The 23,986-nt window shown below is 36.5% G+C and overlaps 1 protein-coding gene across 1 annotated transcript in view; it reads left to right on the top strand.

Annotated features, from left to right (window-relative positions):
• MAN1A1 (mannosidase alpha class 1A member 1) overlaps positions 1–23,986 on the top strand; it is a 164,393-nt gene that overhangs the window by 34,614 nt on the left and 105,793 nt on the right. The window contains exons 3-5 of the mRNA XM_043592220.1: positions 5,959–6,055; positions 8,334–8,449; positions 23,362–23,442. Coding sequence (XP_043448155.1) covers positions 5,959–6,055; positions 8,334–8,449; positions 23,362–23,442 — 294 coding nt within the window. The remainder of the gene's footprint in view (positions 1–5,958; positions 6,056–8,333; positions 8,450–23,361; positions 23,443–23,986) is intronic.

Genomic DNA, 23,986 nt, shown 5'->3' with positions numbered 1-23,986 from the left:
ACAAAGATTAAAAGAAGGAAGGTGGATAAAGTGATCCCCAAAATTTTCTGTGTTGAGATTTTATCTGAAAGTTCCAGAAGTTACTTTCATGGGACAATCAAGTTATTTCAGGCAAAGTTTGGTGGAATCTACTGTCCAGCTTTAAAATCCATGTTTTTCAAAACATCAACTGTAAGTATAATCTTAAGAGCTAACAATCAGTGAGGTTGATTGACCTCACACCCTAGACCTCACCTCAACCAAACATAGCCCTCCGTGTCCTCTAGAACAGGGGGAATGTGAGTGTCACTGGATTACAGTTTCTTCCCTTAAGTACCACATGGCAAGCTGTCACATAAATGAGCCAGAGATGGCCTCTGAGTTATTCATGTGTCCACTGTAGTCTGAAATATTGTTAGCTCAATAGCCCACTGACACTAAATTCAGGTTTTTACACATGCTATTATTTAAAACAAACAAGCAGAGTTTTAGCCATTTAGAGCCTGCCTGCTTTATATACTCTATGAAACCTTACCCAGCATCTGTTGACCATTGATAAGAGAGGGCCTTGTGGTTTTAATACCCCAGGCTACTACTGCCTTCTGAAGTTCTTTCACCCACAGACTTCCTCCCATGCTTCTGAGTGAAGTCACTTAGCACGTAAGCTCCCTTTCTCCTGGGAGTTCCCTTGCCGTCCTTCCTTTCAGGAGGCTGGCCTCTTTTCCTTAAGCCTCTGGACAGTCTCTTGCTGTCAGGGACTTCCATCTTCCATGAGCCCAGTCCAGGCAGCACGCAGGAAAGCTTATTGTGCATTACTGTTTATTGTGGGCATATCGATGCCCTAGATTAGCCCCCACATCCCTCAAGAAAACCCCCTACACAAGCAGACCTGGCACAACTAACATTTCAAGAAACCAGGCACAAGAACCTTCAGAACTAAAATTGACCCATACTGCCTACATCTGGAAAAGACCCTTTGTAGAAAAGGTTCTCATTGTCTCTTCTACCTTTTGGATATCAAATAGTTATATATATTTTTAAGTGTGTATATTTATAGTTTGTGTACTAAATAAATTTGCCTGGCTTTATGTATATTTGCCCCCTCCTATTTGTATATGTTACTAGGAAAAAGTATGATGCTTTTTCAGATTACAATGATCAGAGACATACTTAGGTTTTTAATAAAAATAAGTATAGTGCCTACAATTTATCATGTACTTACTGTGTGTCAGGCAATATATTAAGCTCTTTCCATGCATTATTTTACTTAATCATGAGAGTAACCAGTGAGGCTAGTACTTGTATTTCTTTATATTTTATGGGTGTGGAAAGTGGGTTCAGAGAGATTAGTTGCCTCATTTAGAGTCACATTAATGATGCTGCCATTGGATATGAAGCCAGTTTGTCAGATGCCTACACCTGTGGCCCGCTCTCTTACATATGTCTTCAGTAAGTGAGAGGGTTTTCTATAAGGACACATGGGAAAGTAAGTAAACAGCCTCGGTGGGCAGAGCCACACCTCATGGAGTGGAGGAAAACAATTCATCAACATTCAGGATTCAACAGCACTGTTTGTAGTTCTGCAGTGGCTCAAGGACCTAACCTAATTCCCCTGGGGCATCCTGTCTGCCTCCCAGCCTCTTCTTGCTTTTCTCTCCTCACCTTCCATCTCCCTCATGGTTTCATCTGCCTCAGAGCTCCTTTTTCATGGCTTTTCTTTGTATTTTTGTACTTCTCTGTTTCTCCCTCACTCTGGCCTCTGGATTCTCTGTGAATATTTCTGTTACACTTTCATAGGTAGAGTAGATGATTGGGTTGGTCCAGCCATTACAGAGAGCTTCATATCTGGACACCTCACCTCCAGGGCTCATGGCCAGCCCTTAGTTGTCTGCCTTTGGGTCAGGCACCAGGCCCTGGATCAGTCAGCTGAGACCAGGGACTTACTTCAATCACACTGTACAAATGATGGAAATTTTGTGTAAGACCACACAGGACAAAGCTACAAGTGAGACTTGAACTTGCAGACTTTTGTAAGGAGGCAGCAAAAGCCCAAGTCTTCATAAGATCTGTCTGGCAAAAACAGTGAGATATTCAAAAAGATTTTTAATATATCTATTTTGAACAACCTAAGATTATATGGTGAAAGCATCAGCAAATAAAAACATTTTCGAGGGTAGTTCCTAGCAACAAAAATGTAAGCTGTGAAATCTATATTTACCTGGGGAAATTCAAGCATATTTTTGTTTATTTGTGGCTTCTCGTGTCACTGATTAGGTCAGGACATAAAATGGAAAACAGATCATTGGTTGTGATAGCAGAGTTACATACAATGTTAGTTCTCTTCTTCTGATACATTTATAAACATCTATGAGTATGTACGAATGGATAATGTTAAGGTTCCATACATTATCTATTAGATTATAAGTGTGATAGAGTCATGTACACTTCCCCTTCTAGTGCTTTAGCATCTTATTACTCATTTATTGAGCAGACACTCAATAAATGACATTGCCTAATTACTTCACTCTGTTGCCAATTGAAAAGAAAGTGCTAGTGGAAGAATCTTCCATAAGAGTAGAGTTGAGGAGAAATAAAGCTACTTTTATGGATATTTTATGTCTTAATTCCAGTTTCTCTGGGTCAAGATAATAAATTGCTGTAATGGAATTTTGTATCGTTCTCTTCTGTTTGTTCCCATTCACACCATGTGTTAGCTGTGCCTCTCACTAATGCAAATATAAACATTCGGGAAAATATAAATCTTTGGTATGCTTTCATTTTTTTTTCATGAGGGCTTCAGTACTGTGTTTGAAGTCCTAATCAACTTCTAGTTTAGGCCTATTTTAATCCTTCTACTTGGGATGTCAAGCTGTAGAACTCTAATTAAATTGATGAAAGACTACAAAACAAAATTAAGGAACATGTGAAGATGGAGATTAATCCTGTCCATGGACTTCTTTGTTAATAGTTGAATTTTGGAAGTGACCTTCTGTCCTGTCAGCTCACAAGCTCACTGAGTCTAGAGAGATTAAATGCCTTCATCCCCAAGATCCCTCAGCTGACTAATGGCTTAATACTATAAAATTAGAAGCTATAGCATTTTGATGTTTCCAGATATTTGTATAAGTCATAGCCTTAGTTACAAAGTTGACTTTATATATGACTTGTGAATTCAGTCTCACTATTATACACACACACACACACACGCACACACACGCGTGTTGTCTTCTGTTTGGCTTTAACTTGGTAAATCATTTCCAGAGGTGATCAAACACTGGGATCATTTAACAATATGGTGTTTCCTCTTCATTTCATAAGTTCCTGGAGAAGCCACTCTTTATGCTCCATTCAAGGCATTTTGACCATAGAGTTTTCTTTTTTTCCCTCTCTCTTTAACTCCTCAAAATCCCATGGGATGAGGAACCCATTCTGAGAAATATGTCACAGCAACTTTTGAAAAATAGAAAGCCAAGCAATTAGTGTCAGATTTTCCCTTGGGGATAAAAGATTTTATATATATATATATGTATGTGTGTGTGTGTGTGTGTGTATGTGTGTATATATATGTATATATATATATGTATATGTATATATATGTATATATGTATATATATGTATATATATATATACATACACACACATATATATATACACATATACACACACACACACATATACACATACATACACACACACATATATATATGTGTGTATATATATATATATATATACATACACACACACACACACTACAGAGGTAACTCAAGGAAGTTCTGTACTAGTGGTACATTGTATAAATGATAACTTTTGATAAAGCAACAATCTATCTTCTCTGGGAGAGATTTATGCCATCTTTGAGTCATTAATAGTATATGACACTGGTTTCCACTCAGAGCTGAAACAAATCATCGTAAGAGTTTTTTGTTGTTCTTGTATCAGGTATATTTCAAAAGCTTTTGAATTTATAAAATGTCTGGAAATTTACAGGAATGAAGTTGACCAAATGTACATTTAATGGGAAAACCAAATCAAACTCAGATGTAATCTCAAGGTGTTTTTGTGGACTTCATATTCCTAGTATTTTCAGAGGGGCATTGGTTTCTTTTTCTGTGATGTGAATTTAATTGGTTCCAGTATAAGTTTAAATTCAATAAACAGGTGATTACCCACCATGTGCAAAGCCATACACTAGGTGCAATCATGGGCTGTGCTCATGTAATCCTTACATATACCCAGTGAGGAATATGATCCTATTACTTCAAAGAAAGTCTTGTAAAAACTATGACTCATCCATGATTATGTGACTAATCAGTGGTATTATAGGAATCATAAATCATGTTATTTTATCCTTAAATCGATTATACCTTCCAATAAAATTATAAGGAGAAAAGTCTTGAAAATACTTCCTTGTCCACATTCTATTGATTGTTGCAGGATCAACAATCTGATTCATCAAAGGAAGATTCTGTTGCTGACTCATTAAAGGAAGATGATATTGGTTAATGCCATGACTTTGGAGTCAGGCCAACATGGGGATGAACCCTGGCTCTTCAGCTGTGGAGAAATGTCATGACTTTGAATAAAGTTGTTTGGGTTTTAACTTGCAAGCCTCAATTTCTTTACCAAACAATAGTAATACAACATTTCATAAGGTTGTAATGAGAATCGAGTACAATACTGAACATAGAGTATTTATCAGAGCACCCAGCAAATTGTACAGATTCTTAGTAGTTATTATTCATAGAGATAGTGGTGGGATAAGAAGATAGTATACGAATTGGCTAACAAAAGATATTTATTGTGTTCAGGGACTTATGAAGAATTTTCTTATTAATAAAATTGTATTGATCTCACTGAAGATGTTGGTGATAAACAGCCCGCATAAAGTATTTGTCAACTTTAGGTGATGCTTTTTTAAGATATTTTAAAATATGGAACCAGAATAGAACATTTTTAGGTTATGTCCGTATTTTAATTATTTTGCTAATGGATTGGGAATAATGGCATGAATAAATTCTGACAGGTGAAGAGTTCCCAGCCCTCTTTAAGAAATGCATACAAAACTAATTATATATATTCTTTGAGTCATTAAAAAAAATTCTACAGCTGTTATACAGTGGTTATACAACTATTTTGACAGGCTCTTAGAACAATTTCTCTCCTTAAAAATCATTCACTTTCTACTAAAATTAATGTCTAGCACAATAGGTCAGAACTTTATCTGTAAGCCAGGAGAAATTAATTTGGTTTTCATTATATGTAGATAAATTAATTTTGTTACAATTAATAAAAAATAATTTATATAACGTATGACAGAGAAGTTTGGCTTTAAAAATACTCCTGGTACAAGGAATCTAGATTGGGAATATACAGAATCAGTCTTTATTATACAGGTACACAGACATCTATACAATTCAAGATTGATTATATTAAAACAAGCTGAAGTTTCCCCAGATTTAAATATAACCATAGAGTTTCATTTATTTCCTGTAGACTTCTCCACATTAACTTGGTCAACATACATCAAAGTGTTTAAAGTGATAACCTTGGATATTTGTCTATATACTATGAGGTTGACAAAGTACAAAGAACCTTGTGCAAGAATCAGAATCTTAAATATAGTCTTTGCAGATTTAATCTTTCATGAGAATAAAATAGATAAATGTAAGAATGGTTCATCCTTTAAGGGCAAGTTAAATTTTGTTACTGGGAAATGACTTTTGAAAATGATATCTGTGGATTCAAAAAAGAAATCTCCATTTGTAAATATAAAGGGACAATGTGTGTGTGTGTGTGTGTGTGTGTGTGTGTGTATTCTAGTTTATTCATACCATTGTCACCCTTTTAATTAATCATCATCTTTTTAACTAAACGATAAGTTTTAAGGCTTTAACCTTTAGGTCCTCAGTGAATGATCTATTTCATAGCAAAAACATCTTAAATTCAAATTATAATCCTATTTTCATTTCTTTTTCTCAGATGATGAAACATGCTTGGAATAATTATAAACGTTATGCCTGGGGATTAAATGAACTGAAACCTATATCAAAAGAAGGCCATTCGAGCAGTTTGTTTGGTGAGTAGAATGTGCTTTGGTTTCTTAGTGACAGTAACTTTTCTCCGATTGATGGAACTTGTGGGTGGTAAAGTTTGTGTGCCCCTCCAGGCCATGTTGCTAGGAAACTTGCATACCTGCTGCAATTATCTGCAAGGACTGGGCATAGTGTGTCCTTCAGACAGAGCACTCTACATTGGAATCACTTGAGTACCTTTAAAAAAAAATACTGATGCCTGGGGAACAGTCCCAAAGATTATCATTTAATGGCTATGGGTGCAGCATCAAGATTTTTTAGCTCCTGGGGTGATACCCAGCAGAGGAGCATTTGGTCGGCTGCATTAACTGCTTCTTGTCAGGTAAAAGTTGTGTCTTTATCGATAAGCTTTATTGATCACCAGCCTGCCATGGTGATCTTCACTGTATCTTGGTGACTCTCAACTTTAGCTCTGGGTTTCTCCTGTTTGTGCTATGGAAGAGAAAGTGAGAATGGATGGTCAGTTATTTGAATGTCCATTTATCTGCGTTGGCATGCTTCATTGCATTTTGTCCTCACGGCATCCTTTCATGTTTGGTACTGTGGGTATTAATAGCAATCCCATTGTGACGTGAGGAAGCTAGGGAACAGAAGTGTTAGGTGGATTCCTTGGGTCACAGAGCTACCATTGCCATTCTCCTCACACTTGATTCTTTTTTATCCTGCACAATTTTGCCTATAAGTAATAGGATGAAGGGGATAGAGTCTTATTCCAACACTTCTTAATTCCGCATAGAAAATGTGACTTTTTATACTTTAACTGAAGGTGTTAAATAGTATCAAATCATATAACAAACAACAGAATCAACTGATATTTATTATGCATTAAGTACCATTTGTGTGTCATCTCCCTTAACCTCATTATTATACACATTTTATAGATGAGAAAGATGCAGCTCAGAGCATCCCTTGCCCATGTGAGCCACCTACTAACAGGCTGAGCTAGGGCAGAACCCAGGTGTGTCTAAGGTCAGAGTCTGTGATCCTCTTTTCCATTTATTCAGGATCTTCCATGTATTTGGCTCTCCTTCCAGTACTGGTGTTAACACAATACAAATCTTTGCAGAGTTCATGGCCTTGGGCAGAAGAGCTGTGTGTAAACAGTGAGTTGTCAGAGCATTAGAAGGGTCAGTAGATATTCATCTGAAGTTCAGATATTCATATGAAGTTGATTCCAGGTGGGGAGAAGAGAATTGTAAGAACAGTTAGGGAGAGCTGGCAGAGTAGAAGAAAGACTGGTTGGTCCATCACAGTGATACAGACCTGGAAGAGAGCCCAAACCTGGAGTAGTGACAGAAGTGCTTTCAGATGTTTTTATAAAGTGGTGTTTTCAGGACACAGTGACCAGTTAACATGAGTGTTGAGAGTTAGGAATTGAAGACAAATTTAGAAGCTTCAGTCAGACTCAGAGGCCTTTGTTTTTTCATTGTTTCCTATAACTTTTTAAAATCTAATTCTGTTTTTGCTTTTATCCCTATAAAAGTTGCTTGTATAATTAATAACCCGGTTTTGTGTAAATTTGTCAAAATCTTTGTCAGAGAGATTATTTTGTTCTTTGTTAACATGTTGATGATTTTTTAAATTATTCTTAAGCATCGAAACATACTAAGTCTCTTAGTATGGAATGTGCATATGAAGAAGACAGGTCTTTTCCATTCTGAGGAAGTTTATAGGCTAAAAGAGATGCGTACAAGTAATTATAATGGAAGGCAGAAAGTGATGAACGCAAGACCAGTGTAAAGTCTTCATGTCAAGGGAGTTCGAAGGAAATGAATCATAAAGTCAAGATGTAGTGGGTGGGTGGAAGGGGAGGTTAGGATCAGTCAGGCCTTCAAAGAGAGTGAATTCCATTTTAGAATAATGGCTTCTTAGAGCTATCATAATTTTAGATCTAACTATATTTAAAAATTTTGCACAGGTGCACTTTGATGTGATTACATTCAAATTAATATGTGTGTTGCTCCTTTGTTTCAGATCTACTTTTTGTTGCTGGAGAATTCAGTCACAAATGAAATGTCTAAGAGATTATTTTCTACAAGTTCAGAAGAAACTTTAAAGATTAGTGTATCAGTTCATAGCCTGTGATTATTGTTAGTTTGGTTTTGATGCAGCTTTTACACTCTCTTTTACTGAAAGAAGTTTAGACTGTGTTCATTATTACTATTATTAATAAATTCTGTATTCTCCTTTTCCAAGGATGGTCAATTTGCTTGTATGTGTGTCAGATATTTTAATCAATAAATGTTTTTCTGATATTTTCAGGTAGTATTAAAGGAGCAACAATAGTAGATGCCCTGGATACACTTTTTATAATGGAAATGAAAGATGAATTTGAAGAGGCAAAATCATGGGTTGAAGAAAATCTAGATTTTAATGTGGTGAGTTAAACAAAAATTGCCAATTCAGTTTTTAAATCTCAGTTTAACATGGACAGATTCTGTTGTGGGGCCAATTATTGTGCTATATACCATAGCAGAAACAAAGAATGCATGTTTAAATAGTACCATACTATATTCTTGCCCCCGTTACTGTGGAAGTACATGTTTTTGTTTTTTAGCAAATTAGGAGTAAGGAAAAAGAAATTCAAATCTGTCAAGGCCAACATGTGCCAAGTGTTGGTGTTCAAGTCCCATAACCACCCTATGAGATGGCCATTATTTTCACACTTGTACAGGCTATAAATTGGAGCCTCAGAGGCTTATCCAGATCACACAGCTAGTTGTGTGTCAGAGCTGTGAGTCTAGCAGAAATCTGTGTGGCTCCATGCTCATGCTTTTGCACCGTGGGCCATGGCACATTGTTTTCATTTTATTAAATTAACTTTTGTTAATTGGAGTACAGGGTACCAGGTGGTGAGCTGCAGTCCAACAAAAGACCACAAGAGAAACTCCAGTAGAGAAGCTTATTACTCACGGGTCCTGAGGAGGTACGCAGCAGGCCTCCAGGGGCCACACAGGGAGGTCAGACAGAGTATAGACAGAACCTGGGGCACATGCCTTTAGTAGGGTGGGTATAGTGCTTTGGAGTCAAATTGGTCAATTTGTACTGGAAAGAGCTACGTTTTGGTAAGGTCCACAGGAGTCTTTTCTAAGGTGTGCACAAGGGGAAGGCCCTGAGGGGCTAGGGAGACGATTGATCACAAGGGCGATTGGGGGAGTCATGCCAGGAACTTGGATTTGCTTGTGACTGCGTGGGCTTAAGGCCCCCCCCCCAGGCTATGTGGCTGCCAAGGCTGCAATACCAAGGAGACCTCCACTAAACTCTCAATATGCATCCACTGTCACATAAATAAGGCTTCAAAATTTGTTAGTTCTATACCCTTGTCTGCATAAAATGTTGTCAATATGTATTTGAAGCCTTTAAAAATCTTTGCGCATGTACTATCATTCTTAACAAATACATCAAAATCTATTGTATACCAAGGAAAAGGTTCAGAATTAAAGAGAGCGGACACTTCAGAACTTCTTGATAATTTTGATTTGGGAGGACAGCATCTTGTCAGAGCTCCTCTAATTCCATAATCAGTATTTTTCCTCATGATGAGATTGGCAAAAAACTTGTTTAAAAAAGCAGAAGAGGGGCGCCTGGGTGGCTCAGTCGGTTAAGCGTCCGACTTCAGCTCAGGTCATGATCTCGCGGTCCGTGAGTTCGAGCCCCGCGTCGGGCTCTGTGCTGACCACTCAGAGCCTGGAGCCTGTTTCTGATTCTGTGTCTCCCTCTCTCTCTGACCCTCCCCCATTCATGCTCTGTCTCTCTCTGTCTCAAAAATAAGTAAACATTAAAAAAAATTTTTTTAATTAAAAACATAAAAAAAAAAAAACGGAAGACTGTTGGCCCAGCTGTGTTCTAGTCATTCATTTACGTTTGCATTATTAGTATTTTTAATCAGAGATTGTTTCACAGAAAGCCTTATAAGCTTCTTGGCTATCTGGTAAGCATTCGATAGTATCTGTAAATCTCCATAACCAGGCACAAGCAACATGCTGTATGTTCCCTCTCAACACCTCCACTTTGTGGAGCTCTTGTTCTCTCACAGACCCAGTGAGGACAACAGTGTCAGAATATTAAAGATCAATAAAACTAAATCTTTTTCCTAACTCTTTGCATTAAAAACCTATATAAATTAAAAGTTTGAATATTTTGTTTCAAGGCTGCATGCTGAGCTTAAGATCCTCTCCCTCCATCTGTACTCTCTCCCTCTCTCTAAAATAAATATATATATATATATATATTTTTTTAAAGAATGAATATTTTGTTCCAGCCTTCTTATTAATTGCCTTGTATGCCCCATTTTGGAGATCACTGCCTTAAAGGACATTTAGATAAGTCTGTGTTTAATCTGCCTTATAATTGAATTTGGAATATAAAGGAGACATATTCCAACATAAAAGGACCTTGGAGATCAATGTGTTCGGCTCTTTCATTTTAAAAATGAGAAAACAGGGGGCGCCTGGGTGGCTCAGTCAGTTAAGCGTCTGACTTTGACTCAGGTCATGATGTCACGGTTTGTGAGTTCCAGCCCTGTGTCGGGCTCTGTGCTGACAGCTCAGAGCCTGGAGCCTGCTTCAGATTCTGTGTCTCCTCCTCTCTCTGCCCCTCCCCAACTTGTGCTCTGTCTTTTTATGTCTCTCAAAAAATAAATAAATGTAAAAAAAAAATTTTTTTTTTAAATGAGAAAACAGACCCAGGGAGCTGGTGATTTGCTCAAGGTTCTATACCCATTTGATTGGAATGACTTGTGATAGCTCTAATATTATCAATAGAACTGAGAATGAAAAATCAAAGCAGTGAAAAAAAATTGTTTCTTCTTGAGGGTTTGTCGTCTCTTACTAATATCTCTGTCCCATCTTGTTATTTATAAGTTAAATTAAAATACCTACCTTTAAATAGGGCTTGTCATCAGCTATCTATGGGAGAGAAAATGGTTAATGTATTCCCTCCCCCAACCCCTCTCAAGAAAGGTTGGGAGAATAGGAACTGGATTCCGTCAAAATCAAATGATTTTTTTTTCCTCCTGTTATCCAGTGTTTTTTCTTTCTTGTTTCTTTAATTCAAGTATAATTAACATAATGTTATATTCGTTTTGGACATATAATATAGTGATTCAGCAATTCTATATATTTCTCAGTGCTCAACAAGATAAATATATTCCTAATTCCCTTTATCTATTTCACCTCCCCTTCCCCTTTGTTAAAAGGATATTTATATTTTTCAGTTTTAGAGGAACCTTTGTACTGTTTTCCACAGTGGCTGCACCAATTTGCATTCCCACTGACAGTGCTCAAAGGTTTTTTTTCTCCATATCCTCACCAACACCTGTTATTTCTTATGTATTGTGCCATTCTGACAGGTGTAAAGTGATATCTTGTGTGATTTTAATTTGCATTTCCTTGATGATTAGTGATGTTAAGCATCTTTTCATATATTTGTTGGCCAGTTGTATGTCTTTGGAAAAATGTCTATTCAGGTCTTCTGCCCATATTTTAATTAGATTGGGGTTTTTTGGTCTAAAATTGTGTAAGTTCTTTATATTTTTTAGATATTAACCCCTTATCAGATATATCTTGCAAACATCTTCTCCCATTCAGTAGGTTGCCTTTTTGTTTTGTTGATGGTTTGCTTTGCTGTGTAAAAGCTTTTTATTTTGGTGTGGTCCTAATAGTTTAACTTTGCTTTTGTTTCCCCGTCTGAGGAGATATATCAAGAAAAATGTTTCTACAGCCAATGTCAAAGACATTACTGCCTATCCTTTCTTCTAGGAATTTTATGATTTCAGATCTCACATTTAGGTCTTTAATCCATTTTGAATTTATTTTTGTGTATGGTATAAGTGGTCCAGTTTCATTCTTTTGCATGTAGCTGTCCAGTTTGCCCGGCACCATTTGATGAAGAGACTATCTTTTCTCCATTGTATGTTCTTGACTAGTCATACATTAATTGACCAAATAAATGTGTATTTCTGGACTCTATTATGTTTTCTTGATCTCTGTGTCTGTTTTTGTGCAAGTAACATACTGTTTTGATTACTACAGCTTTGTAGTGTATCTTGAAATCTGGGGTTGTTGATACCACCAACTTTGTTCTTTTTCAAGATTGCTTTGGCTGTTTGGGGGCTTTTGTGGTTCCATACATATTTTAGGATTATTGTGCTAGTTCTGTGAAAAATGTTAATATTCTTATAGGGATTTCATTCAATCTGTATATTACTTTGATGATATGGACATTTTAGCAATATTAGCTTTTCTAATCCATGAGCATGGAATATCCTTCCATTTATTTGTGACTTCTTCAATTTCTTTCATCAGGGTTTTAGTTCTTAGAGTACTCCTCTTTGGTGGTGTTTATTCCCAGATATTTTATTATTTTTGGTATAGTTGTAAATGGGATTGTTTTCTTAATTTCTCTTTCTGCTGCTTCATTGTTAGTGTATAGAGATATGGGGCACTTGGGTGGCTCAGTCGGTTGGATGTCCAGCTTCGGCTCAGGTCATGATCTCACGGTTTTTGAGTTTGAGCCCCAAGTCAGGCTCTGTGCTAACAGCTCAGAGCCTGGAGCCTGCTTTTCATTCTGTGTCTCATTCTCTCTCTGCCCCTCCCCACTTGTGCTCTGTCTCTCTCTGTCTCTCAAAAATAAATAAATGCAAAGAAAAGAAAATAAATGCAACATATTTCTGTAATTAATTTTGCAGTTTTACCATATTCATTTATCCAAGATCGAATGATTGAAGACAGGAAAGTAGATGTCAGTGATGCTAGACCTGAATAGTATCCAGGTCCCTTGTCTTTTTTTTTTTTTTTTTTAATTTTTTTTTTCAACATTTATTTATTTTGGGGACAGAGAGAGACAGAGCATGAACGGGGGAGGGGCAGAGAGAGAGGGAGACACAGAATCGGAAACAAGCTCCAGGCTCTGAGCCATCAGCCCAGAGCCTGACGCGGGGCTCGAACTCACGGACCGCGAGATCGTGACCTGGCTGAAGTCGGATGCTTAACTGACTGCGCCACCCAGGCGCCCCAGGTCCCTTGTCTTTTAATTACAAAATTGCTCCCCAAAACTCCCCAAATCCTGCAATAATTCTTTGCTTTCATGACCCAGCAGTAGTCTGAGAAACTGTGGAATCATTTATTTAAAAGAACGAAGCGTAAAGGCCTCTCAAGCTAACAGACAAGGTAACAGAAGGTGGTTGGCTGACCTCAGACCACTACCAGGTGACATGAATGTGTTCCTTGGGCGGTGGGGACCTGTGAGGAAGCAGAGGGAATCTAATAGGGGATATTAGGCTGTGGAGAAGAGCCAATGTTTGTGCTTCCTTACTTGCAGGATAAAGCAGTCGGACTGTTCTTGAGTGGTTGCTTAAATGCTGACCTTTAACGTTGTTTATTTAAAGCTATATTTTTGTTTTTTAACAAGATTTTATCCAAATAATTGACAGACTTGTGTTAAATACCATTTTAGAACTGTTATTGATAATCTTGGCCTATGTCTTTCAAAATATACTTTAAAATCACAGCCACAGGTCTCAAATTTCTGTTTCTTATAATACTATTCCTAATGTGAGAGATCTTGAAACATATTTGTTATAGTTCTCTCTGGGTGTTGCCATATTTTCCCTTAAAAAAGCATTTATCAATAACATCCAAGTGATAGTACTTCTCATCTTAAAATTAGTAAATAAAATTCAGGAAAGCTGTATTGTTTTACTCTACTAATCATTGTTTTATAAAATTCTTCAGCTTCCAATTTTCTGGTTGGTTTTAATATGTCTTATATGAGAATTCATTTTATATTTGTTCAATTTACCCAGAGGCTCAGGTGATTATATCAATAATTACACAGCTTTCTTTTTGAAAATGCAAACTTTTTCCGTTTATCTGAAGGATGGAGACATTGGAGAAGCTTATTAAACAAAGAGAGAGAGAGGTTGCGGCAAGAGAGAAAATTTGTTTTGTTTTTATGGATAACATGTAATATGATTCCAGCTTGGATAAATTATTGCTTGTTTTTAAATTAACTTTTTTTCCTGATAAAGTATTAATTATAATTGACGGCGTCAGGGTATTGCAGAAAAGTTAATGCATCCAAATTTATTGCAAGGGAAAAATCAGAATGAAACTGAAACAAACACTACTGTTGAGGGTTGGTTTATCCTGTGGTGCTCTTGAGCATCAAGAATAAATGTGTTTGTATGTGAAATATTCAATTTGCAACACTTACAGGTGTAAAGTAAATGTTTTTTTATTGGTTTATACTATCATTAACTAAAACTCATTTTCTTTTAATTAAGGCATAGCAAGTTGATTCCATTTGCATACTTGGTAGCACAGAGTTCAAGTGGCTCTAATAACGGGCTTAAAATAAATCACTGAGATAATATATAGGAGCAAGGGCTTCCCAGGTGGAGCTTTGTATTCCATTCAAGCATCTGTAGAGGAACACAGATCTGGGCAGACCTCTAAAGGTAGATTCCAATGCATGAGTTTTCTGGTTTTAATTCAAAGTAATCCTAAAACCAAGAATCTGAAACACATCCTTGGTTACTCATTATTTATTTCATTCATATGTTATTTACTAAACACGTTTTAAGGTCAGTTACCCTCCTGGAGCTTATAGTCTAGCAGGAAAAATAGAGTACTTAGCTGGGGCCAAGTTCTCTTGAGGGAGGAAGAAAGGAAAGAGGAAACCACCATTTAAAGAGTACAGAGACATGCCAAGTATTATGCTAGGTGATTTTTTTCCATAGGTTATCTCATTTAGTGTTTGTGACAAACTTACAGGGTAAGTGGTATTGTCCCTGTTTTTATAGATGAAGAGGTGATTAACTAATTTCCAAATCACACAGCAAGTAAAAGCTGTGGGTGAACAAGATCTGCCTAACGCAGCGACCCTGTTTTTATTAGAGAGGAAGTGCAGAGAGTTGTGAAATACATATAGGCAGCCAGAGAATTTGAATCCTCCCAGGTTAGGCATGTAATCTTCATATCACAGCACACATTAAAAGGTATTGTTCCACAGGTATTCAATAAATTCTAATTAAATGAACAAGAAGTTATCTTGTCCTACTTCTCAACAGACTATGCTAGACTCAGAGAACAAGATGACAGGGCTCAAGGATAACTGTACTGTGTCATATTTTGAAATAGTTAGAGATGATCTGGACTTCAAGTGCAGTTGATCTACTTGTTTTTTATCTAGCCTACTTCCAGAAGAGATTTGCAGTGACTCCTGCTACTGGAAAGTCTTTAACATAAGAACAAATGATCAAGAGTTTCATATTTAGGCATTTCTAAGTTCAGTTCTGAGTGCTGCCTATTCTTTACTGTCACCTCAAAGAAGTATTGATTACCTAGATCCTTGCAGGAGAAATATTGAAAACTGTGTTCAGTATTAATATTATAGAATATGTAGAACTTTTCTCCAGATAATAATTTTATATAAAACCTCAGTAAATGCCAAAGTTATATTAACTATTAAAAAGCATTTTTCTTCATTGAGGTAAAGTGGTATCTCTATGACAGGGGGAGCTTTGAGAATGACAAAGGATAGATGATTAGCCTATTCCAGACACTTACCTAGCAACACACTAAGATGGTGGTCTTTGGCAAGCACATGGGTTGTACTTTTTTTCTTTAATTTTTCTTATTGCAGTAAAATACACTGGTACCATAAACTGGTACCATCATAACCATTTTTAAGGGTACAATTCAGTAGTATTAAGTACTATAATATTAATAGTATCATATTGCTGTGCAACCATCACCACCATCCATATCCAATTCTTTTAATCTTGCAAAACTGAAACTCAGTTCCCATTAAACACTAAGTTCCCAAACTTTATCCATCCAGCCCCTGACAACCACCATTCTACTTTCTGTCTGTATGATTATGACTACTCTAGCACCTCCTATAAAGGGTATTCATAAGGTATTTGTCATTTTGTGACTGCCTTATTTCACTTAGCATAATGTCTTCAAGGTTCATTCATATCAGAGCATATGTCAGAATTTCCTGCCTTTTTAAGGTTGAGTAATATTTTCATCAGATGTATATTCCACGTTTTGCTTTTTTACTCAGCTGTCAGTGGCAGTTGGATTACTTCCATGTCTTAGCTATTGTGAATGTTTCTAGGAACACAGGTATCCAAATGTCTCTTTGAGATCCTACAATTGAGATACAATTGTTTTTTGTATACACCCAGATGTGGGATTGCTGGATTGTATGGCAATTCTATTTACAATTTTTGGAGGAACCACCTTGCTGCTTTCCACAGTTGCTGCATAGTTTTACCTTCCCACCAATAGTGTGCAAGTGTTCCAGTTTCTCCACATTCTCACCAACACTGTTATTTTCTGATTTTGTTTTTTACAGTAGCCATCAGTAGCAGATGTGAAGTGGTATCTCACTGTAGTCTTGATTTGCATGAATTGTACTTTTTATCCTAACGAGTACTGTATGTTTAAGATAACAGGCGAACTTAATCTCTTCCCTTTTTTTTTAAGTTAAAGTACAATGTTGACATGCAATGTTATTTAAGTTTCAAGTGTACAATATACTGATTTCACAATTCTCTACATTATGCAATGCTTACGACATTAAGTGTGGTTGCCCTCTGTCACCATACAGTGTTACTACAATATTATTGACTGTATTCCCTATGCTGTACTTTAATTCCTGTGATTTATTTATTTCGTAACTGGAAGTTTGCACTTCTCAATCCCCTCTGCCGGTTTCCCCCACCCCTTCGGCTCTGGCAACCAAAAGTTTGTTCTCTGTATTTATGAAGCTATTTCTGTTTTGTTTGTTCCTTTGTTTTGTCTTTTAGATTCCACATATAAATGACATCATATATGATATTTGTAAAGTTTTATGGTATTCATCTGACTTCTTTCACTTAGGCTAATACCCTTTTGGTCCATCCATATTATCTCAAATGACTTATCCTTTTTCATGGCTGAGTAATATTTATGTGTGTGTGCACGGGCATGCATATATCTTTTTGAATTAGTGTTTTCATTTTCTTTCATTAAATACTCAAAAGTGGAATTACTGGATCATATGGTATTTTTTTTTTTTACTTTTTTAACGTTTATTCATTCTTGAGAGACAGAAAGAGACACAGTGTGAGTGGGTGAGGGGCAGAGAGAGGGAGGCAGAATCTGAAGCGGGCTCTGGGCTCTGAGTTGTCAGCACAGAGCCTGACGTGAGGCCCGAACCCACAAACCCCGAGATCGTGGCCTGAGCCGAAGTCAGATGTTCAACCAACTGAGCCACTCAGGCGCTTCAATATGATATTTTATTTTTAATTTTTTGAGGAACCTCCATACTGTTTTCCACAGTGGCTGCACCAATTTTATTCCCACCAACAGTTTAATAATCCAGACTGTGATTTTACCCTACTTTTCAAGAAAATAAGCTATAAGGTTCCCTGTTGGAAGGACGTAAATAAGTTAACCTCACAAAGCAATTTTTGGATCATCTCAAATACCTGAATGCGTACTTGACATAGGTCCAGAGTTCTATGCCATAGACCATGAAAGAAGTGACTTCTGCTTTAGTATTTGCCTTAGTCTATTTTAGAATAGCATTATGTCTCTATGGAGGCAAATAAGTTAATTATCTGTTGAATGGAGTTATTCAGTATTTTTATCTGAATGCAAATCAGTGCCTGCCAAGCGTGATGATTTAAGTTTTGGCTTTAAAAGGATACTGAGATGTTCTGTCAATAATTAGTGATAGATTGGACTACTAGTTGAGGGTCCTTCTGGGTCTGCATAGTAAAATCTATTCACATAGAGAAGATGGTCTACCTTTGTGGCCTAACGCTTTGTTCCTCTTAAGAGGCTTATCATGTTACTTAAACATGAAACTAAAAGCTGCTAGGACATATGTTACACTAAGTTACATTGTTTAATATTTCAATTTAATCTGTTAAAAGGAGTTTTATACTTTTAATCCTCAAAATAATAATACAAAACACACTTTGAAATACTACTTATAATCCAAGGTGTCTGCTAAGCTTAAACATAGGCAAGGTGTATGGGCAGTTACCACTCTTTAATCAATGTCTTTGAAAAGTCTCATCTTGTTTCCAACGTACTTTTCAGTAAGGCAAAGCATAGTTATCATATATGTTAGGAGTGGAGCAGTTATTATTAAACATAGTTACTGCATTGGATTGTGGTAGGGCAGTTATTAATGCTTGCTTTTCACTTACAGTTCACTGAGTAGAAAGCTGGTGGGGAGTTTGGAGGAATAGCTAGCAAAGAAGTAGTCTCTGATTTGAGGGCTCAGAGAATTACCCTTAAAAAAAGAAGCCTAAACATTTATCCACGGGATACAGGTGTGCTGTTTCGAAGAGACACATGCACCCCCATGTTTATAGCAGCACTATCAACAATAGCCAAAGTATGGAAAGAGCCCAAATGTCCATCGATGGATGAATGGATAAAGAAGATGTGGTATATATACAATGGAGTATTACTCAGCAATCAAAAAGAATGAAATCTTCCCATTTACAACTACGTGGATGGAACTGGAGGGTATTATGCTACGTGAAATTAGTCAGAGAAAGACAAAAATCATATGACTTCACTCATATGAAGACTTTAAGAGACAAAACAGATGAACATAAGGGAAAGGAAACAAGTTATATAAAAATAGGGAGGAGGACAAAACGTAAGAGACTCATAAATATGGAGAACAAACTGAGAGTTGCTGGAGGGGTTGTGGGAGGGGGGATGGGCTAAATGGGCAAGGGGCATTATGGAATCTACTCTTGAAATCATGGTTTCACTATATGCTAACTAATTTGGAAGTAAATTTTTAAAAATAAAAAATTAAATTAAAAAAAAAGAAGCCTAAGAATTTGGACCAAATACTCAGAATATTATTAAAATATTTTTTAAAATTTTGAAAATAAAATTCCTCTTCCCAAGAGGCCTTTTTCAATTAAATACAATTAATCAGATCTGTCATGCCATGTAGAATCATAAGAATTAAGAATTCCTTTAGTATAAGTTTGAGTCTATGTCTGTTCTTTAGGGAAAGGCTGTGCCTCTATAGTTCCTCAATCAAAAGAAAACTGTGGCTAAATCTGTGCTATAAACTAAATTTGTTATTCTAATGGTGAAGCCCATTTCATTCACTGAGATTAATTAAAATCTATCATTTTACAGAAAATTTTGGTGAATAAATTGCTTATAAAAATATCAAATAAATCCCTAATAAAGTTTTCTTACTTGTTTAAAATTCTATCTTGCCTAGCGGGAGAAAGTTAATCCTTCAGACATTAATTCTGAAACAAGGATTTTGAAGTGTTCACTTTTCCTCTTGCCCAGATGGAGTTAGGTTCTTTGTGCTCATAAATCAAATCTGTTGACTTGAAGGGAGGGAGTCAGTAGAAATATGGAGCATAGTATTAAGAATTAGGAGAGGGAGACATGCAAAATGGTATGTTGAATTAAACTCTTTTATCCATTTTAGCATTCTTTATCAGTTTATTTCGTAATTCACATAAATGTATAGTGAACTAGATGACAGAAATGTTAAGGGATAAACTTACAGAAATTATAAGTCTAAGACAACCAGTATAAAAGATTAGTACTGTGGCCTAATTTTTCCATAATTTGTCATACTCACCTCTTGATTCTAGGTGTGGCCTTAGTTATACAATATATTTTACTCAATCTATATATGAATGTGGTTAAGTGTGCCCTTCAATTCAAAGACCATTGGTAGAGGAAAGTCAAAATGAAGGAGGCATTTCTCCAAGCCACATTTTTTGATGGTTAGGCTTTCAGCCAAAAATGTCCACTTCCACTTGTTTATCAGTTGTGATATTAACTAATAGGTGCATGCAATTTAGCCAGAAGACTGGATCAACTTCTCAACCTGGCAGCCACATATGACAGTGCACTAGAAGCCGTAGAATATTGGAGCATATCCCTGCGATGTAACCTTACTTAAAGATTTAAGGAAGGTAACTTTATTTTAAAACAAACACAGATCAAGGAGATTGCAAAATAAATAAATCACACAAGATTTTAGTGTTACAGGCTCTTTGCGACTCCCCTCCTCCACATACTATCTTCTCCCTGTTCTAATCCCTCTCTGTCATTAGAGTAAGTCACTGGAAAAGTTTTAGAACATCTTAAAAGATACTGCATGAATATTGGTGGGATGAATATATTCACTTTAATTTAATAATATTTTTTAATGGAAATCATAATCAGAAATTAATAAAGATAGCCTACAACCCTGATTGTAGAAATTCCCTTTTGAAAATCCCGATACCTTATATGAAGTATATCAAACCCAAAAGGAAGTTTGGTCAAAATACAGTATTTCAAAAGAGGATTTTTTAGACATTGAGAAAGAGGACTCCCATGAGGGTCAGAGAAGATGTGTCAGTTTGCATTCTAGAATTTAGAATATTAGGATTCTGGAGTTTCTGATATTCCAGTAACCCCTGAAGAAATAAACTAAGATAGGCCTTGGTTTATGTCACCTGAGTTACTGTGCTGTGGGTAATGGCAGCCGTTCTCTGCTGAGTGCATTATGCCAGGCACCATACACAGTGCTTTACATTCACAGACTCCTAGTGCCTTGTAAGGAATGCATTGTCCCTTTTTACAAACAAGAAAACAGAGACTCAAAGAGAGTAACTGACTTGCCCGGGATCTCACCCTCAGCCTTCAAGCCCAGGTCTTTCTGACTCTAAGGTAGTCTTTTTATGGTCTGATGTTTCCAATATAGAAAACCAGTTTGCTATGGTGGGAGAATTTTTATTTTCTTCGTCCTTTTCATCTAAGGATCTGTAAAGTGAACAAAAGTATCTAAATCTCAGTCTTTTGACCTAATCACATAATACAGCCCAGAATGTTGAAAGATCTCTCAAATTAAGCTTTATAAATAATTTAGATTTAACTATGATAAAAAGAAGTAGAAAAAATAATGTTTGGAGTTCTAATGTCATTCCAGTTTTCAAAAGGGGGAAAATATGATGATTCTTGAGTAGTCCTAATGGTGATGTGACATTCCTGAACAAGGCTTTTAAAGACAAGGACACAGCAGTCACTGGAAAGCTGCATGGGTTCACTAACAAGCCAGATTTGCTTCTTGGACAGGCTCACTAGACTGTTAGATCCATGAAATTCAAAAGGCAAAGCAACTGACTTTGAGCATGGTGTTTTGCAAGGTCATTTCTCAATATTTTATAGAGCAAGATCAACAGAATTTAGGTTCTAGAATACATTGCTGGATCAATATCTGGTTGAACAGCTGTACCCAATAAGTGATTGATGTCTAGCTGAAGATATATTCTGATGATATTTGACATGGCTCAGTCTTCTACCTTGCAGTAATTTTTATCAGATGTCTATATCAAAGTCCTCATAACCAAAATTTTCATAGGAGGAAGAGAATGCATATCTAATAAACCCATAGCCAGAATAAGAATATAAAAATCACTTTCACAGATTTTAGTAGGTAGAAATGCAGAGGACTGCTCTCAGACTTAAAAACTGAAAAACACAAGTAAAATACAAGAGTTTAAATTCCTTTGATTTTACTATAAGACACTGTTACCTTTAGACATAAGAAATATAGCGTGTGAACCAAAGTAAATTAGTGAACTCCCTTCCTTTTTCCTTATCAGTGATTTTGTGGAATAAAGAAGCTTTTACCAATATGCCAACAATGCTCATTCTGAATGATGCACCTCAATGATAAATTGCACCTCTATAGAGTCAAATCATATCAGGTGCATGTTGCAGATTATGAAATACTGTTAAACGAGCCCACTAAAGAGTCTTATGATGCTTTTGCCTACCTCTGGCCCACTAATTCTCATAAGTTGTTTTCATCCTTTACAGGAAATTTTTTGAAAAATTTTTAACCATAAGTAGTTGGCTAGCTTTCATTGTTAGATCCTTATAACTTTTTAGCAAGAGCATGGGGCAATTAAATGAAAATCTATGTGTATTTGTCTTTTCTGGAATTGTTTCCTCCCACTAAAGCGTAGATTCCATGAGTCTGAGGACCTTGTCAGTCTTCATTACCTTGACCCTAGGGCTTATGACAGTGCCTGGCACATAGTAGTTGCTCGATAAATATTTGTTAAAAGAAATAATGTCTTGGATGATTTTAACTAAGCTCATCTGCAAGACATTGACTCCATATAATATAGTTTGCTGTTAGCCCCTGTGATTATCAGTGAATGGTTGGACCTTATGTAAAAGGGAACAACTACTGAGTAGGCCAATGAACATGAAGGGAAGCAACCAAAGATTAAAGAGGATCTTACCCCTATTGTAGGTTAGCTGTGTGAAATTTTCTAGTAACAGCATGTAGGACAGGTCTATTTAGTAGTCAAGTCTTGTAAAATAATACAAGTATTGGTGATAATTACTAATTATATGCCACAACGGTATGACCGTTAATAAAGGGACTTGGTGCATTATCATGGAGGTGATAATAGGAGTCAGGACAGCGCAGAGCCATGGGCCAGGAATCGGAGTACTCCAGTCAAATTCTGATTCAACCACTTATTTGTTGTCCGACCTTAAAAATGTCACAATAACCACTCTACATCTCAGTGTCTCCATTTGTAAAATAGACATGAGACTAGTAATTATTTCACAAGGCTGGTGTGAGTATTAAAGGATGTAGTTCAGGTAAAGAGACTAGCACAGGATCTGGCACACTGTGGATAATAAAAGCAGGCTCCTTTATGCAGATAAAATTTCTTCCCAGGAAGATGTCCATCCTAGGCCCCAGGCAGGAATTTGGGAACAAGCACTGGGAACCCAGGTCCCCCCAACTTCAAATTCTATTTGCATTCTAGCTCTGCTACTTTAACATGGTGGGAGAAGAACGCTAGAATAATGTTCAACCACCAGCCAAAGTACAGAGTCTGAATGGCCTTTCAGGAAGAAAAAGCAGGCAGATGAATAAGATAAAGGGGAACACAACAGAACAGAAAAATAAAATGTCCTGGCCCTGCGGCATCTGAACAAATAGAGAATACCATCTAAGTACCGTATCTGTTGTTGAGCAGAGGGCGCATAACTTAATTTTAGAAATATTTTATAATTGTTAAGAGTCAAAATTATTTTTGTTTACATATATTTTGACATTGTTAAAAGAGAGGAACATTTTCTCTTGTATATAAATTGCTCTGGGCAAACATAAGATGGAGTAAAATTTAAATATTTGGCACATTTTATCATGATGGCATTTTTCTCAATTGTGTGCTATCATTTATGTATGAACCTTCTTTATTCTATTTCCACAGAATGCTGAAGTTTCTGTTTTTGAAGTAAATATACGCTTCGTTGGTGGACTACTCTCAGCCTACTATCTGTCTGGAGAAGAGGTAAGATGAAACAATAAAATTACATTTTTTGGAGTAAAATGTGCTTTCTATGGTACCTATTTTCATATTTTGATGGGCCTCAAGCATACAATGAATTGTCATATAATATATACTAATTAGACCAGCACACTGGGAGATTTGGGCACAAGTTGTAAGGAAATGTTAAGCAATGCCTTTAAAAAAGCCTGCCTCCATTCCGTTAGGTGTGGTGTGGTTACAACCATAAATCGCATATGCCTGTTGACCAATTAAAGAGGCTTAGTGCAATGGCAGGCCTGTGAATGATTGTTTTTTCCTTAAAAATTATTTTAATGTTAGCATAATGTTAGCTTAATAAAAACCTTTTTTGAAGGTAGAGACATTTTGACAGGTAAGATATAAAAATTACAGTGTTTAAGAAATTGAGGGGGTGAGTGAGATACTCAGCCTTGCAGTGAGAAGCCCTGTAGGCCAGTGTGTCCCTGTGTAAAGTGCTTTGGAGCTCTTCCTAGAGCAAAGCTCAATTAATTATCCGTTCCGAGGAAAGCAGGAATTTTTCATTTAG

Source organism: Prionailurus bengalensis, chromosome B2 (assembly GCF_016509475.1).
Source record: "Prionailurus bengalensis isolate Pbe53 chromosome B2, Fcat_Pben_1.1_paternal_pri, whole genome shotgun sequence".
Classification (NCBI taxonomy): Eukaryota; Metazoa; Chordata; class Mammalia; order Carnivora; family Felidae; genus Prionailurus; species Prionailurus bengalensis.
Note: the sequence above shows the minus strand (reverse complement) of the source record. Positions and strands in the feature narration are given on the sequence as shown.